General features: G+C 36.9%; 1 protein-coding gene across 4 annotated transcripts; it reads left to right on the top strand.

Annotated features, from left to right (window-relative positions):
• The first annotated feature begins 407 nt into the window (after positions 1–407).
• Positions 408–10,095, top strand: LOC107092122 (zinc finger protein 740-like). 4 transcript variants are annotated; one of them, XM_015386455.1, is made up of 6 exons: positions 408–507; positions 3,584–3,736; positions 3,923–4,156; positions 5,161–5,419; positions 5,579–5,697; positions 5,829–10,093. In XM_015386455.1, exons 2-6 carry the CDS (start codon positions 3,695–3,697, stop codon positions 5,976–5,978), a joined length of 804 nt encoding a protein of 267 aa, XP_015241941.1. In that variant the 5' UTR covers positions 408–507; positions 3,584–3,694; the 3' UTR covers positions 5,979–10,093. The 4 variants fall into 4 exon arrangements, with proteins under 4 accessions (XP_015241941.1, XP_015241924.1, XP_015241933.1 ...); XM_015386438.1 differs by having other exon boundaries at positions 3,923–4,192; positions 5,829–10,092; XM_015386447.1 differs by lacking the exon at positions 408–507 and having other exon boundaries at positions 3,594–3,736; positions 3,829–4,156; positions 5,829–10,095.
• The last annotated feature ends 7,167 nt before the right edge of the window (positions 10,096–17,262 follow it).

The following is a 17,262-nucleotide window of genomic DNA, read 5'->3' as shown; positions in this document are numbered from 1 at the left end:
TTGTCTTTATTTAGAAAATATGGATGTTGTGCATGTTCCTGTTGGAACAGTGTAGATTGACCCTGAGGTTCTGGTGCCTTTCGGCCACTCCTCAATGTTCATTGGATATTGAATGGCCACCCCTATTAGGATTTTCTGGCTACGCCTCTGTGTATTTTCATTTAATATACTTGTCTTGTATTGAATGTCTTTACTAGTCAGGAAATTAGTTTGCTAAATGTTTACATATTTATGCACATATAACAAATAAATACAATACAACTAATACCTGAAAACCTTTATTTATTTTTCTTAAATTTATCTATCCCATGTTTTTTTTTTTTCCTAAACACGTATGGCCCCAAACCGAAGAGGCGGTCAGAGGTCACGTGTTCCTCCATATGACCAACCAGAGCGCTCTCCGGGGAGCACTTCCGGTGATAGTACTTCCTGTCAGTGTTTGTAAACTGAGAAAAAATTGGAACCACGACAAGAAATATTGTTCCTAAAAACCGTATAATTCGAAAGGTAAGCGTTCTACTCAGAGGTGTTTTCTATCCGCAGCTCTCTGCGCTCCGTGAAATTCTCCTCTCGGCCGTTTCTGGCTGCTGCAGCCGACGAGGGAGGCTTTGAGCCCGCCCTGCCAGCCTGCCTGCTGCTTGGCTGTTGTTGTCTGTGTCGGGGGGTGGGGGTCCAGTGTAGCTACACCAGAGTTGTTCCAAAGCCTTTATTGTTGGAGAGCTTCTGGGATACTGTGGTCTTTGCTAATGTCATTACATTGGACTCAGAAAGATATTTTAAATCTAAGCTTTGTCTATCGCTTACAAGCGCTATCAGTTCTAGCTAAAGCCTGTTTTACGCCTATTTATAATGCGTGTTTTTACAGCTAATGAGCATTTATCTCTGAACAGGTCATTTAAAATGTAAAACGATTGCTTGGAAGCACGAATTTATAAATGGTTCTTAAATAAACGACAAATGGAGCCATTCTAGTACATTTTATTAAAGCTATTTAGGGGATTTGGAATATGGTCACCATAATTCGTACGCCTCAATCATTCTTAAATTTTGGCATTTTATAATCACATATCTTCATGTAATTCAAATGGGATGTTAATGTAAAGTTTAGTTAAAAATAAAACGATTTTTTTTCCTTTGAGGAAAACAATGCATCTTAAAAATAAGACATGCCTTTGCATTTAGCCTCTTTTTACTCTGATATCCCAAAATGTAATCCAGAGTTACACGCTGTGTATAAACGCGTCCATATTAGATTAGTAGTTTAAAAGACAGAATAATAACACTAAAGTGCTCAGGAATATATTGATGTAGTAATTTAAACAGCATTAGGGGGGGAAAAAATTATAAATATATATGTGTGTATATAATGCATTTTTGAGCATCCTATTATAAAAGCCATCAATCAAAATAGGAAATACTGTTACTAAGACTGAGATGGTTGTTCATTTTCCTGCTGGATACTCAACACATAACTGCCTATTTTAATGATTGCTAACTTAATGCTAGAGTATTAATCAGAGAGCTGCCAAGAAGCTTTTGAAAATCAGCAAAGATCCACAACTTAGGTTTGCTACACAAATATTGACATGATGTAAAATTCACGGGAAAAATCAACAGTAAAAGAAATTTCAACCTCATTTATCTTGAATATATTTGCATTAAGCCATGTGAAAGACACCTTAAATGCATTTTCTGTCAGAAGAGATCAAAGTTCATCTTCCTGGCATGCATGCAAAACTTTATACCTGGTGAAAACTAACACTGCACATCAGCGTAAAAACACCGTCCCCACAGAGGAAAAACGTACGTTGTAGCATCATGTTATTGGGGAGGTGTCTAAAGCTAGTTGGAAAGAAAGGGAATAGAGCTAAACACCAGCAATATGATCCAAAGAAAAGAAAAAAAAGAAAGGCAGCAAAAGAATCAAGAAACTTTGTCATCACAGAAACATCTGAGCCAGTTCATTCTATGAAAGGGACTGATGGACTTTTTTATAGTCAGCAGCAGTTGGGTTTGTGTCTATATGTGATTGAAATACAACTGGAACCGGTTGGGGTCAGTCTATAGATCGTCAGAACCGAAAGAAACATACAGGAAAAGTGAACAAATTTAATGAAAAAAATAAAATTTATATACAAAAAATTTTTTATAGCTCAAAATGTTACTAGCTACTTTGTGTTTGATGTTTTGCATTCACCACAACTAGAAACACTGAATGTTAGATGATGGACTGGTAAAACTTAAAGATGTTTTACCATCTTTGCAAGGCACTTACAGTGTATTGTTTTTGTATAGTGTATTGTATTTGTACATTTTACAGGGTTTTAAGGAATTTTTCATTTTGAACTTACAGTTAGAGGACTTGTTCTCCTAAAGATTCTAGAACTTTGAGCAACTATGAAATAATGAACCAGTGAAGAATGTAACACAGTTCATGGAAAAGAAGTGTGTCACACTTTAAACATTAAAACATTGTAGAAAAATACAGCAGCTGATGCGAATAAATGTTTTTGTTACATTTGATATTCAGGGACCTAGAAGGTAAAATATGTTACGCTGCCACTTCTGGATGATATAGGAACCAGATAACCGTTGTATAAACACATATACATACATCTTGTGGAATCCTTTTTATTGAAGCATTTAGATTTGTATTGCTTGTAGCTGTTTTCACATGAAAAGGTGGTCAATTTTCTTTTTTTATCCCTCTTCTTTAGCCATTCTGGATGCAGGAAATGTTTTTGGTTTTTTGTTGTTTTTTTATGAAATGATCTAACATAATCATATCACCATCTGTGTTGTTAGCTCTCTTGGCAGTTGTTCAAAAACTTTGATTTTCCTACGCTTGTTTCTGCAACAACTGTGGGTTCTCATGAACTGATGCCAGACTGTTATACAATTAATCTGCATTGCTTTATCCCCTTTCTCTGTTAGCTTTGCTTCTGTGCAACAATCTTATTAATAAGCACTTTTGGTTTGGCAAAAATACAAGGTGAAAGTAAGAACTGTATTTTTTTTTTCATTCTTCCAAATTATACCTTTAACTTTACTCCTTTTTTTCATCTGTATTTGTTCACTATAAAGAAAAGTAAAGGTTGCCTGATTTAAATGATGTCAAAGAAGCTGTATCCATTATTTTAAAAGACAAACAGATTGTTAAATTACCCAGTTATGCAAATATTATGAATTCAGATCTATCTCCTTACCCTCCTTTAGATTATAATTGTTGGTTATTCAGGTAATTCAAATTGAGCATATTTCAGTTAAGTGTGAATTTGGAGTAGTTTTTTTTTTTTGTTTTTTTTTGCACAGCTTTGATCTTCCAGCTCAGTTTTTGTTTTCTATTGTTTTATACTCCAATGCTTGGGACATATTTAATAATAATAATAACATTAAAAGAAAAAAATCAGATGCATTTTTTTATTTTATTGTCTTATCATTTCTTTATATTTGATTTAACCTGTTTTTTCTTTTCCATTTTGATGTGTGCCAAACCTGAGGCCTTCTTACCCAATAAGAAGTGCTCATTAAGGTTTGACCTAAATACTTGGTTACAAATCCATCCGTGTGCCTTTATTTTCAGGCTTTGGCCCCTGATGATTTGGGGGGGACTGTGGTCTCTCCTGTCACCCCCTCATCCTGAGTGAAGCCCCCCCTCTATCCCCTCAAACACACACGCATTCAAACCACGGCGATGACACACCATTCCAATTCAGTTCGAGACCATATGAAATGGGTCAGTGGAAGTCTCTTCATCTCCAAAAATCACCCTCACGATTGCATTGTTCTGTCATTTCCAAATACTAACCCCCCCTCCTCCACCTACAGCTTCCCCTCTCCCTTACTCTAGGTCTCTATGAGGAGTCCTTCAACCTCGCCTCCCCCTCTGATTGCTCTGATGTGTTGCTGTTTGTGTTGCCAGGCTGGGTTGCTGGGTTGTGAGGCGGTGTTGTCCAGCATGGCCCTGATGCAAGCCAACAACATCCCAAGCCAGAAGAAGATGATGTCATCCTCAGGTCACAGCCACAGGTCCAGTCCTGAGGGCCACCAGACGCACTCGCAGCACAGCCTAAACCATCAAGGGCACCAATCTCACCATGGGCAAGGTCATCACAGTCACATGGGACATGCTTCTGAAGGAAGCTGTCCTCCACTGGTGAGAGAAATGCAGCTCACTTCTCCATGCCTGAAGGTTATTATATCTACTTTTTACTGCTTTTTTTTTTTTTTCTGATTTCGCTCTGTTCAAAACCATTTAGTTACACATTTGGTCTAGGACTAAGAATGTGGAAATGTTAATAATGATTTACAGTGTTTTGTAATTTCCAATAACTGCATTATTGTTGTGAAAAGGCATTTACCCCTTCACATTTCTTAAATTTTTTGCTTTTTTTTATCTTTTCTTTGTTCAGGCAGTAAATAAATAAATGAGTAAATAAAAAAAGTTGTATTTAAATCATAATTTTAGTCATTAAGGGAAAGAGTTTTCCAAACTATCCTGTCCCTCTGTGGGGCTGAAGGATATTTAGAAAATTAAAACTACAATTTTTTTTAACCAATATTTCATCCCAGCTATGACTCTTTATCTTTGTATGTGGCGGCAAACCCACTTTAAGCGTATTACCGACAACTGAAATGCTGAGTGAGAAATTTATACCCCTTTCATACTGGCCTACCGGTATCCAACCTCTGCAAGTGACATGGGTAAAAAATGCCTTCAAAACGGCTCTGCTCCAATCGGCATGCAGTGGGAACACCAAACCCAGGTTGATCCGCAAATTTACCTGATGACGTTGAGCTCAGTGTACATAACAACGCACCAATCATGCCTGATATAATAAGCTAAAACAACCCTGCTTGCATTCGATAAACATAGCGAGGAACTGGAAAGACAGAGATTCGTGAGCTCTGTTTTCGCAGTTTTTGTTTTCCAGCACTTTACAGGAAGTCTTTTTATCCATCACTAGGCTCCACCTTTGGAACCAGTCAGTATAAGCCTCATTGTCGACAAATACGTTTGTCTTGTTTATTCCAAATTGGATTATAACATGTGCTTTTTTTAAATGTTAAAGATTTAGTGTATATTTTATTTGCTGCAGTTCAGGATGACAAACAGCTATTTGAATATCCAGTCATTGCTATGTTTCTCTTATTCCAAAGCTTATCCGCAAAGATGGGGAGTATCACACATCAAGGATCATTGATGGGAAGGATGTCCAGACAAACCAGAATTCTCAGCCCAAGAAGAAGCACAAAAAGTCGTCCCACAAAGTGAAGGAGAAAGTGGAAGTGTTGATTCCAAACATGGATATGGATGATGACAGTTCCTTAAGAGTTCAGAAGAACTTCATCTGTGATCACTGCTACGGGGCCTTCCGGAGCAGCTACCACCTTAAACGACACATTCTCACGCATACAGGTGAGAATTTAGAGGCAGTTTTCTGTTTCTGATGTTGGAAAAATAAAATAAAAAATTGGTGAGATTAATCTGCCTTGAAGTTTCCTTGAGTTTAACTTTTATAAAGCAGCAACTTCTAGAGAATTTTGATTATTTGTTCACTTCTGCAATTGTTTCCAGGGGAAAAGCCATATGCTTGCGATGCCTGTGATATGCGGTTTATCCAGCGGTACCACCTGGACAGACACAAGAGAGTGCACAGTGGAGAGAAGCCTTATCAGTGTGATCGATGCCATCAGGTCTGTCTAAAATATTTTCCTTTGCAAACAACAATCTTATGAGATGTTCTACAACTTTATGGCGAACTAAAATCCCACAGCTGCTGTTGTCTTCTGCATTTTCTCAAAAGATTTTGTTTGCCTTTCTGCAGAACTTTTCTCGGACTGACAGGCTGCTGAGACACAGGCGACTGTGTACGACTGGTGTGAACAAAGAGGAGAACCAGTACTCCCAGGATTCAACTGCCCATACAGCTTCTTGGAGTCCCCTCCACCCCTCCAGCAACCGTCTCACTGTTTGACCCTCAGCTTCCGAATCCCAGCATCCAGCTTCACGACATCACTGGAGTTTTACCCTTAAAACAACCTTAGCTGAAGACTCATAACAACTATGAAGTGGAGTTTGTACATCTCATAGACGCTCAGACAGAGATGAACTGATTTGGACATAAGGTTATGGCAGTGGGTGAACTGCAAAAAGGCAATGCTTGGTACTTTGCAGAACTGCAATCCTTTCGAACGACATGCAAACCCACTCCTGCTTGCCACTTCACAGGGCAGACTCAAATGAAATAATGTGGAATTTCAGTATATTTCAGTTCAAAATCAAAAATCCTTCATCAGCGTTCTACAGTTAAGAAAGCATTACAGCTGGTTGCTGATATGTTCGTCATGTAAAGTATTTATATCGGTTCATTTACACAAAATTCAAGAAAGTCGATTATTTTGATGCATGGAGCAGATTTCTTTTTTCATCCAACTCAAATAGAAACGATTTATCACAAACATTTTGTTGTAGGGTCAACATCCAGCAAATTATAATTGGAAAATTTTGCTCAAAATATAATAGAAATTCCCCAAAGGTTTTTTTTATTCATGTTATTTTTATATTAATCTAATATTCAACCTACTGCATTCAGTCTCACTGCATTTAATGTTCAAACTGACTGAAGGCATGCTTGGATTATGGGTTCCTCTTAAAAGAAACTTTCCAACCTACTTGGCTTTTTCTCACTTAGATTAGTGTTTCCTGCTACTATTTTTACCAGTGGTACTTTCACCACTACTTTTTTTTTATTTTAGTTTATTTTCCCACCACTACTCTTAGCTGATTCATCTGTAAAACTAAGACAAAACAGCTACACGGTCTTGCAGAAAGAAATCACCTGAAAAACGTCAAATTATTGTTTTTATTCACAGACTTATTGCACCTATGGCTAATCATATGGATTAATTTTACTTTAAAGTGGATTTCCCTTGATATTGCTTGCTACTCTGTCATGACATTTAGATGGCTCAACATATTTTTTTGGGGGGGGGGGGACAGATGTTTCAATGCCTGCAATAAGAAGCACCCTGGAACCATTACATCTGGATTCTCTGTTAGTACATGATGGCTGTGTTTGAACGTCTGCCCTAACCCCTCTATAGAGCACTATATAGGGGTCACAAATGTCTAGTGAATGGTCAGCTGAGAGTTTTTCATAAAGTCCATTATAAAGCCCCCTGCTCTATATAGTGGTTTAGACGTTAGGGTATGCATTTGGATTCAGCTGATGTCTTTTTTTTCCTGTTCATGAAGCAAAGACACCTGTGACTTCAACAGACTTTTTATCCTAATAGAGGCATTCAGGTTATCAGTATGGAAGCTTATTAGATTAAACTGGTGCCAGTCCTGCGGTTTATTTTAGTATTGGTCATTTTTCTCCACTGGTTCCTGCTTGTTACCTTTGCAGATATCAAATGAAATGGTTAAAGCCAAAATTCCTTCATAGATTTCCAGTTTTGGCCTCCGCCCATCAGCTGATTGCAGTGTCATTTTATTTTTTTGGTCCCTTACACTTTTAGCATCTTCAGTGAAGATGGATGATTTTTGCTGGGAAAGACTTCAGATGGGACCGTAATCACTGGACCGAAGATGCTGGTTCAGTCATGATGCAACGTGTAACTTAAACAGTTATGTAGACTAAAATGTTGTCATAGTTGGGTAACTCTATTGCTATTAGCAATGTAGATTAAAGTATAGGACCTCTCCCTTACATTTTACAGCTTTTGAAGGTAATATATATATATATATAAATATATTCAAATTGTCTTAGGTGTAGGAAATAGAGTTTTTTGGACCTGAACTCCAAAAGTGAACCAGAGTTTTTACAAGGGTATAGTCTGTAGTCTCATGAAAGCAGCTATCTTTGAAATTTCAGTTAAAAAACAGCTCTTAGTTAGAGGTTTTTTGTTGTTTGTTTTATCTGCATGTATTTGCGGAATAAGCTTGTATAGATTTTATTTTAAGTTTTTTTTTTTTTTATTTACTTTTAAATAAAGGTTTTCAGCATTTGCCGTGTCAACATTGAAACAAGGTCAGTTTTAGCTCCCAGTAAAGGTTTTTGTTTTGTTGTCTATTTTTTGAACAGTAAAGGCTGCTCATGTACACTGCTGCAACAAAAAGTATTATTGGACATTTACTTTGTAAATAAAGATTACTTATTTTACAGTAGATCATCTATCTGATAACCCAGACTGATATTCAGAATAGGTTGAATATAGCTCAGGCTGTAAACTGTCATTTTCTTCAAAATAAGTAATGCCCCAGTTATGTCAGCAGATGGCAGCCATGACCATATGAGGACATTACTTTCAGCCCAGCAGGAAAATCTAGGGTTTCAAACTGCAAAAATTTAAGAAACTGATTAATTTTAAAATAAGTTTAAAAATCACCAAAAATATTTGCTCAATTTGTTTAAGATGAAACTGCTTGATAATTCATAACTAAGGGACATATTTTAAGATTTATGTTCTGATAATATTGATTACCGCACATAGCTTATCAAAGTTTGAAATTCAGTTTATAAGAAAGTTAAAATATGAAATCAGATCCGTTTATTTGTTCTGTGTATCATTTGAATGCAAGACTCCTGACTCTTGAGCCTCCAACCCTTCTCTTGGCATTACTCTGTAGAGCCTTTGTGGATTCACAGGTCATGGTAGTTTGTTTTCTAGACTAGAAAAGTGTCAAGTTCTCAGAAACCTCCTCGATGTGCTGACTATAGAGTTGATCAGACTCTGGACCAACACCAGCAGATAACATGGCCCCAAAAATTCCCACCTTACCCCCCCTGCATCTTTATTTCTCTGCATCTTCATTCTTCCTCCAGCTTCTTTGCTTTCAAATTAAAGTTTTGAAAGTTAACTTTTTTCATCAGTTTTTTTTTTTTTATGCATTTGTTACTCTCACGAAAGTAGGAAATAAAAAGCGTAAATCAAACCAACTTACCCAATAATTAAAAAAATAAACAAGCATAACCTTGACATGATTTTTCCCCAAAACTTTTTTATAATAGAGTAGTTTAGTTAATGATGAAGGGAAAAGTGAGAGCAAGTAATGGTTGCAACAAGCCTTTATTGACTTTATTGATAATACTGATACTGCAAATGCTCAGTTGGCCCCTCCCTATAACCAGCAGACACAGATTATATATCCCCCCTATAAATGTACAAATCAAAAAAGCCAAAAGAAATATGTTTTTGAGGTGGGAAAGTCTTTTATGTGGTGTATTTTTGTCACACTGACTTGACTCTGAATACATCACTGTTTAGTTAGATAGAATCACTATTTTAATTCAATGTTACTTGGTTAGCATGTGCTAAAATCTATGTGTTTAGCACATAGTGTTTTCTCATACCTGAGGGTCTCTAAGCTGGAAAGCTATTAAAAATCCAGTGAAGTGCAGCTACACTGCTCCATGTGCAAGTCTTGGACATAGAAATTAGCACAGGTAGGTTCGGCTTTTGCACTGTGCACAAGTATGTAGTATCTGGAGTATTGATTCAATCGCTGATGCAGACATGTCTACAGTGAGGGGGGTTCACAATGAGACAGTTGTCACTAAAGTAACTAGATCACATGCCCTATATTCTTTAGAAGGAACCTTCCCTTTTTTATGAGCCTTCTGATGTCGCTTTGTATACATCATGCAATATCTTGCAATGTAAATTTGTGTATCTGTTGTATATGGAACTTGTAAAATGTCATCTTATAATCTGTCCTTTACCATACAGTTTAGCAGTTTACAGTAGTTAGATTTTTGTTTACCTGATTTCCCATTAGATCTTCATTATCAAGTTCTTTTTTTTTTTATAATGAAGATCTAATGGTTTTGTTTTCAAGATAACTTTCACTTTTCTATTTATACTGACCCTTTTTTTCTTTATAAAGTTGTCCATCTGTAATAATATGCATTGTTGGGCTGACAATTTTAACCCATCTTTATGATGCAAAGGTACGAACTTTCCTTAAAAATGCCTCTAAAACAGATCTTAGATATTTCGGTTTAATCTGTGGTAAAAAATCTGTCCCATGCTACAGTTATAAGATTGGGTATATAGGTCAATGTTATAATATTCTGAATCAAAATAAATGATCTAAAAGGATTTAAAAAAAATAATGTAAGTACATTTTTTTTTTTTGTGATGGCTTGGCTAATTTTTTTTTCTCTGTATATAAATGAAAACTTAATAGGCCTATGCAGTTGTTTTAATAATGATATAATATTAATGTCATAAATCCCCCTTGTTAATCCTTTACTTTTTAGTTTATTTTGATGCCAGGTACAACTCAAGATACAACTGTTTTTGACGAATATAATCCTAAAACAAATATCTCATAAGTGTTACATTTAAGAGTTGATATCTCACCATTTTCCATTTTTTCTTAACATCCTCCAAAATCAATTGAGTTCTCTTATCTATAGCTCTGGCCTACTGCCAAAACATTACTTTTAGGCATTCCTTGATGTATTTTTGTTGTAATCACATAATGCATTCAGGAGTTAGTGATTGCATAATCAGTTCTTTTAATTACAAAGGTGCTCTTATATTTTTTTCCATGACTGCACAGTTAAAACGGAAAACAATTAATTACCCAATTAAAAAAAATGGGGGATGAATCTCTGAAGGCTGCAGATACTATCCTTAAATTCAACTCATTAAGTTGAGAAGAAGTAACCCTGACTAACATCAAGAAAAGTGTTATTTGTTTGCCCTGAAGTAAAGTGGAAACACATCTTGTGTAAGGAAAGGTTCATAGTTTCCCTACAATCCTTTAGGTTAAACTCACATTCTTTGGCTACGAAGGTGAAAAGTCCATAACCTTGTATTTGCACTAGTGTCTGTATTAGCAAATTAGTTGTGAGGTAGGAGGTGCAGATCATACCCTTTAGCACTTTTCTCTTTGTTATTGACTTCTTCTTTAATTACTGTATTAGGATAGGTAAGATGAGATCAGCCTGAAGGCTGCTGGAAGTGTGCTCTCCCCCCCATGGGAGACATCCCCTCCCTCTGCCACCTGATTTACGGGACCCACAGCCCCCTGGCACTTAAATAGGGCCTTCCTAAGTGAGGGAGATGGAGAGGAGATCTCAGAGGATGAGATAACACTCCATCTTCATGCACAAAGTGCTGAAATCATCTTGGTTTGAAATCATCTCTGACTGATCATATAGTCAGTTGGGAGGTGAAGTGGGGGAGTGCTGCCTTGTTCTCAGCCTGGTTCCCTTCGTCAAGGAGGAAGACTCCCCATAAAGACTGATAGTGGCCTTCTATGTGCCCTCTCCTGTCAGTGCTGTACAAAAAATACATCCTCCAAGCGGAAATCTCCCTTACAATCAGTAAATCTAAGCTGCCTGTTCACACCGTGGCTCTGTTAACAAAGTGGTGGTTCAGCGGTTTACCAAAACAAGCGCAAAGCAAAAAGAAAACACTCTGTCTCCCTACAAATGTTTGGCTGTACCCTGCTCAAACACATTACAGGGCTCACAGCAAGTGATTGAAACCCTCCCAACAATAGCTCCTGCTATCTCCCTCTCCCTGAGGTGTGGGAGAGCCTTTTCATCTCCAGCTTTGATTAATAAAGGAATCGTTGGTTGGTTGAAAGCAACAATCTGTGCCCTCTAAGCATCCATCATGCCTGTGACAGCCTACCTCTCTGTGTTAATTAGCTGTGATATTTAAGCTGTCTGAGGTGCTGCATGGCCGTCAGCTGTGGTGGTGCCGCTGCTCTCCATTAAAATGTCAATTTCTCTCTCCAAGTTGTTCCCATTTCTGCAACGTCTTCACAGATGTGTCCTTTAAGGCTCTCACAACTCCAATGCATGTCTTGCAGAAATCTAAAAAAAATAATAATGATAATGATGTTTGAAAATGAAGGAAATGTGTGTGAACATTGTTTCACTCACTTTTCTGATTTTAAACTTTTCCGTTTTTCAATTGGAATATGAAATGATTAATTTAATTTACTGTTCTTTTGCTCAATTATTTTTATATTACATTAGGAAATTTGCTATAAATCCAGAGTTCACTTAAATCAATGAGCAGAGAGAGGGGGAATGGATTATTTATTAATGATTACCAAAATACAGCAGTGTTCTCTTGTACTTCGGGCAATGATTCATAAATAAATTATTTATAGCTTTATTCCATTCTGTGCTATTACCAAAAGGTATTGCATCAACATGAAAATTTTAAAGATGCAAAACTGAAACCTGGCCGTGTGAAACGAGGCACGTCTTGGCTGACAGCAGTTTTTTGGTATTGGTCTGAAACGGTTTTTGCTTTTTTTTTTTTTAAACAGTGTTCTTTATAGAGAGTTATCACAGCTGTCTGGATTAAAAAAATTAGAATACATTTTTGGAAACATACCAGGGGGCTGTCTCCCTCAACAAACCTCTTAGATGGGAACATTGTCATTTCATTCCTCAAACTGGCCCATATTCAAATGTGTGCCACTACTTTTCTAATTAGTGTAACTCAACAAGATTAATTAGCATCTGCATATCACTCCCAGGACTCAAAACATGGCACAGAGGAGAAGAGGAGCGAAAGCTATCACCCATCTGACGGTCGACTGGGGAAAATTTAGTACTGGCCTACATGCATTTAGATATGCCAAGATCATGAATATTCATCCAAGAAATCAACTTCCAGCGAAGTCAGAATCCATAAACCTCATACATACAGTATATCAGACTATGTTCACAGTGGATAAACAACATGGTGTTATATTAGAGTGTTTAGGTCTGTTGTTACTCTAAGAAGCACCATCAAAAAGAACAATTCTTCATTATTAGCTTATTTGTGTAAGCGTCTGTAAAGGAAATGAGGGAATGTGGTTGTAGTGCAATGTGAGTGGTCAGTATGACTAAAAAAAACATTAATTACATTTAGTCCATCTTCCATTTATACCACATTATTGTACTTTGAAAGTCAGGATGTGTAGTGTAGTTATATCTGGGATTGAAAAAAATGGAGGAGTCCCTTTTTTTTACCTTGGGTTTTGAAGGAATTCCAGATGGTTGTGGCTGTTCTCTGAGCAGATGTTGGAGCATCCCTTGGGCAAAAATGGACTGATACTGTATGTCAGTATTCAAATGTGATAAAACTGCTGAGTCTATCAATGTGCTGTGTAATGTAAAGGACTTTTAGTTGTCTGTATGTTGAACAAAGCAATGTATAAATTCAATTTTCTATACAAAGTTAATCACTACTCACAGCAGGAAGCCTTCATGAACACATTCTTATTGTAAAAATGAACTGTAAAATAGAATTATATTATATTGAACCTCCAATGTCAGCATGAAGTAGGCTAAAACGTCTTAAGAAAGGGCATTGTATTTGATTTTAAAGCTATTTAACAGTAGTGATAGTCCAAAAACCGAGAAAGTATGGAGCGGTTTTGATCTTTTGTATCAATGGTATGTTGGCCCTCCCTGAGCATGCATGGGTTCTCTCTGGGTACTCCGGCTTCCTCCCACAGTCCAAAAACATGACTGTTAGGTTAATTGGCTTCTCTAAATCCTCCTTAGGTGTGAGTGTGTGAGTGAATGGTTGTATGTCCTGTTTGTCTCTGTGTTGCCCTGCGATGGACTGGCGACCTGTCCAGGGTGTACCCCGCCTCTCGCCCATTGACTGCTGGAGATAGGCACCAGCACCCCTCGCGACCCCAATTGGGACAACCGTGTCAGATAATGGATGTATGGATTTATGGTTGGTTGGCCAAAATTAAACCATAAATGCATCAACAATGATCCATGAGGTAAGAAAAGAAATATCTAAGGCACTCACTTTGTTAATGTAATGCTTACCTCTGCAACAAGCAAAAAGGATTAGGACTTATTTTTGGTCTTATTGCTTATTGCTGTCTTTATTTTTATTTTTTCTGACACTTTTTTATGCTTTTGTATGGTGACCTTGAGTGTCCAGAAAGGCGCCTTTTTAAATAAAATGTATTATTATTATTATTATTATTATTATTATTGATTTATCAAACCTTTGCCTTGAGATCAAAATACTTAACATGTTATAAAGTAAGTAGTGAAAAAGTACAGAACAAAGTGTAACCAGTGGTTGCATGCTGACCATAAGATGAGTCAGGCATTTGCTCTCTATGCTAACTGGGTCATCTACAGTAGTTAAAATCCTTTAACTTCCCTTCTTATGCCACATTTGATTTTATTTGATAATCTTAACTTTAGAAATGAATCAACATTTAGCCCATTCTAGGTGACAAAGAGCCAAGCCCTTTTTCTTATATTCCGGAAATTCTATTTTTGTTTTCACTCTCATATTAGACTTACTCAGTGGTGTGTGCATAAGTTACCAATAGTTTCAGCTCATCAGCTCACATGTTCACTTTCAGCATATTTTTTCAGCATTTTCCATAAAAGCACATGTAACTTCTGCCTTGCCATTGTATGTCTCTGATGTTTAGAATTATGATTTTTTTTTTCTGGGCAAGAAAAAAAATATTCTTGCACAGATAATTTGAAAAGTTTTGAATTCACCTTTAAAATATTTCTTGATAATCAATGGACAGTTTGGGTAAAAACATAAATCTAACTTTTGTAATGTTGATATAAGTATCAATGTTATCTTAGTAATCCCTGGAAGTTTCCTATTTCTTTACATTAAGACATTTCTGAGCTTAATAGGGTGCTTATTTGATACTTATTTGATACATTTCCATGTACATGTCCACCACAAGATGAATTACACCTTGTTTGATGATTGTATACCAGTGCATGGGTCACTCCCATGGCTGCTTTGGCTGTCAGTACCCAGAACATGATAAGAAAAAAGCAGAACGTAATGTTTCTTTTTTGTTACACTCTACACAACTGTCTTCACTATGAGAACTCCATCTGAATATGGAGCATGGTGACTATCCTGTGGAAAGGCATACTTCAGGAAGCCATAATTTTTAGATCCGGAATACCAACTTTATCAGGATCAGGTAAAAGGTATCAAGTCATATACCAATCTCCTTTTCTGCAAAAAGATTTGTAAAAAAAAAAATACTACCCATTTTAAATGTTTTTTCCAGTATGCTTAAAATTGAAAGATGAAATAAGTCCAAAGATTCATGTTTGATTGGCACTTTAGAATAATTAAGGTAAGGGTTTGAATATAGCATGATTGTGCAAGAAAGGCCCTATAGTAATGGTTAACTCTATAAAGGCATATTTGTCACAGCCTCTTCTAAAGTGCCGCAAAACCATCCATCACCTCTAAAAGTTCAGAGAGATCATGTCTCTCTAAGATGTAGAACCTGTTTTCTCTCTCCCGCATGGCTCGATGTCGGGGGGGGCGGGTAAACTGCGTAACCCTAAAGTTATCAAGTTCTTTCGTGAAATTGTGCAATCCCACTTGACAAGGCAAGTCCAGGGCTTTCCTCCGTCTCTTTATTTTTCAACAATTTTCCACTTGAGTGCACAACCTCGGCTTGTGAAGGGTGAAAGTAAAAGGTGGGGGTTTGAAATGCAATGGGGGGGGGACGGTGCATGAATTTGTTTGGGGTTGATAGGCGAGGCACCTATGCTATTTCCCCTTAAGAGATTTCCCTGGGTCAAGGCCGTTACAGGGCCACATTCTGCATCATCTTGAATTTGTCTGTCAGGCTGATGGAGAGATAGGCTGCAGATAGATGATGGTGTTGCATGAACCGATATAACAGGCAGATAGTGACTATGACTGCACTGCTGCAGATCCATTTTGAGATAAAGTGATTTAATTTGTTGTTTAGGATCCCATGACCCAAAAGTGAACAAAAGAAACTTGTTGAACTTAACTTTTCATATATAAAAATAAATGTAGAAGCCAGCTGTTCAATACATCTACTCTTTTAATTGTATACTTTTAGATGTTAATGATGGAGTTACAAACATGCCTTTGCTTTGTAAATGGGTATTTCACTCTATTCATTGTCACCTACTGGTGAGCCAGTGTAAGTTCACAGAATGCCCTAAAAAACATAACTCTGGTAAAGCATATTGTTTACATTAATATTTAACTAAAAACTAATAAATAATAGAACACTGAACTTATCCTGGAAGGTAATGATCTGCTAACTAGAAAGGACATCATGAATATCTACAGTAGTAACATTGCATTAAATTGCTCCTTAAAATATTTTACTAGTATTAGAAGTTTTGTATCCATCCAGTTAATCTAGTCTATGTCTTGGAGAGGCGGGTGCCTACGTTAGTATCAAATGGGCAGAGATGTGAGGTACAACATGGACAAATTATCAGCCCAACTATATTACAACTATGCAAACACATATTAAGACCTAAGGCTTATTTATAAAGACAACTTAACCTAAACTTTGACATTTTTTGATGAAGAATGAAGGCTTGGGTGAAAAGGATACATATGCTGTATGAATAGAATGTAAAAATGATTTAGAAAGAACAGACGAGCTTCTTGCTGTGAGGCAATATAGTTCCGGTCTGGAGCTGTGGTTCTGCAGTTTTTGTTAGCTGCACTTTCAGATTTGTAGGTTATTTTATCTGTACTCTGTTGTTGTTGTTGTATACCACACTATGATTTTACCAAAGTAAAGACCAAAATGGACCCTTGCTAATCTAATAACAACTGAAAGGAAGTGGTGACATATGCTAGACATATGCTATGAGGATGCTCCAATAGATGCCAGAAAAAGGTTTAAAATATTGAGACGTTATTATTTTTGCAATAAATAAAGGAATACAGGACAAAGGAATTTTGAATAAGTGGAAAAAATCTAACTCATGCATGGGTATGCTAAAATAAAAAGGGGTTAGAAATAACATCCCTGCTCTGCAGACATGGAAAATATCTTTTCTTTCATTTGGAATCATAATCAGATTACGCTCTTGGGTACAGACATGATGTTTTATTCAAAGCATTATTAAATGAAGAACTTTGTATACGGAGACTTCTTTCTTTCTGTTCTAGCTCTTTGCTTGCAAGAAGCTCTAGTGATATAAGGACTATTGTACTCCAGTGCCACATCCCTTCAGGGATAAGATTTTTACGATTGCAACCTGACACCGTTTCTGTGTCCTATGAGCGACAGAGCAGTAACTCAGTTCAAAGGCAGGAGGCATCAAATCACAGTGCAGCAGTAAATTAACCTGTCTCGCCTTGGCCAATGAGGAGTCTGCCTTAAATCTCGGCTGTCACAGTGGCGGCCAATGGAGAGACGATGGCTGTAAATCTGTCTGGGCTGCTCTGTTAACGGTGTCTTGGTGTGGTTGGGGGAATCCATCCAGA

The sequence above is a fragment of the Cyprinodon variegatus genome, unplaced genomic scaffold (assembly GCF_000732505.1).
Source record: "Cyprinodon variegatus isolate N-32 unplaced genomic scaffold, C_variegatus-1.0 Scaffold16, whole genome shotgun sequence".
In the NCBI taxonomy this organism is placed as follows: Eukaryota; Metazoa; Chordata; class Actinopteri; order Cyprinodontiformes; family Cyprinodontidae; genus Cyprinodon; species Cyprinodon variegatus.
Note: the sequence above shows the minus strand (reverse complement) of the source record. Positions and strands in the feature narration are given on the sequence as shown.

Bases quoted from the DNA above. Each gene is read 5' to 3' on its own strand.
- LOC107092122 (XM_015386430.1), top strand. From the start codon at position 3,857: ATGAGGAGTCCTTCAACCTCGCCTCCCCCTCTGATTGCTCTGATGTGT. The intron at 5,420-5,578 runs GTGAGAATTTAG...AATTGTTTCCAG, and splicing joins ACACATTCTCACGCATACAG to GGGAAAAGCCATATGCTTGC. The intron at 5,698-5,828 runs GTCTGTCTAAAA...GCCTTTCTGCAG, and splicing joins AGTGTGATCGATGCCATCAG to AACTTTTCTCGGACTGACAG.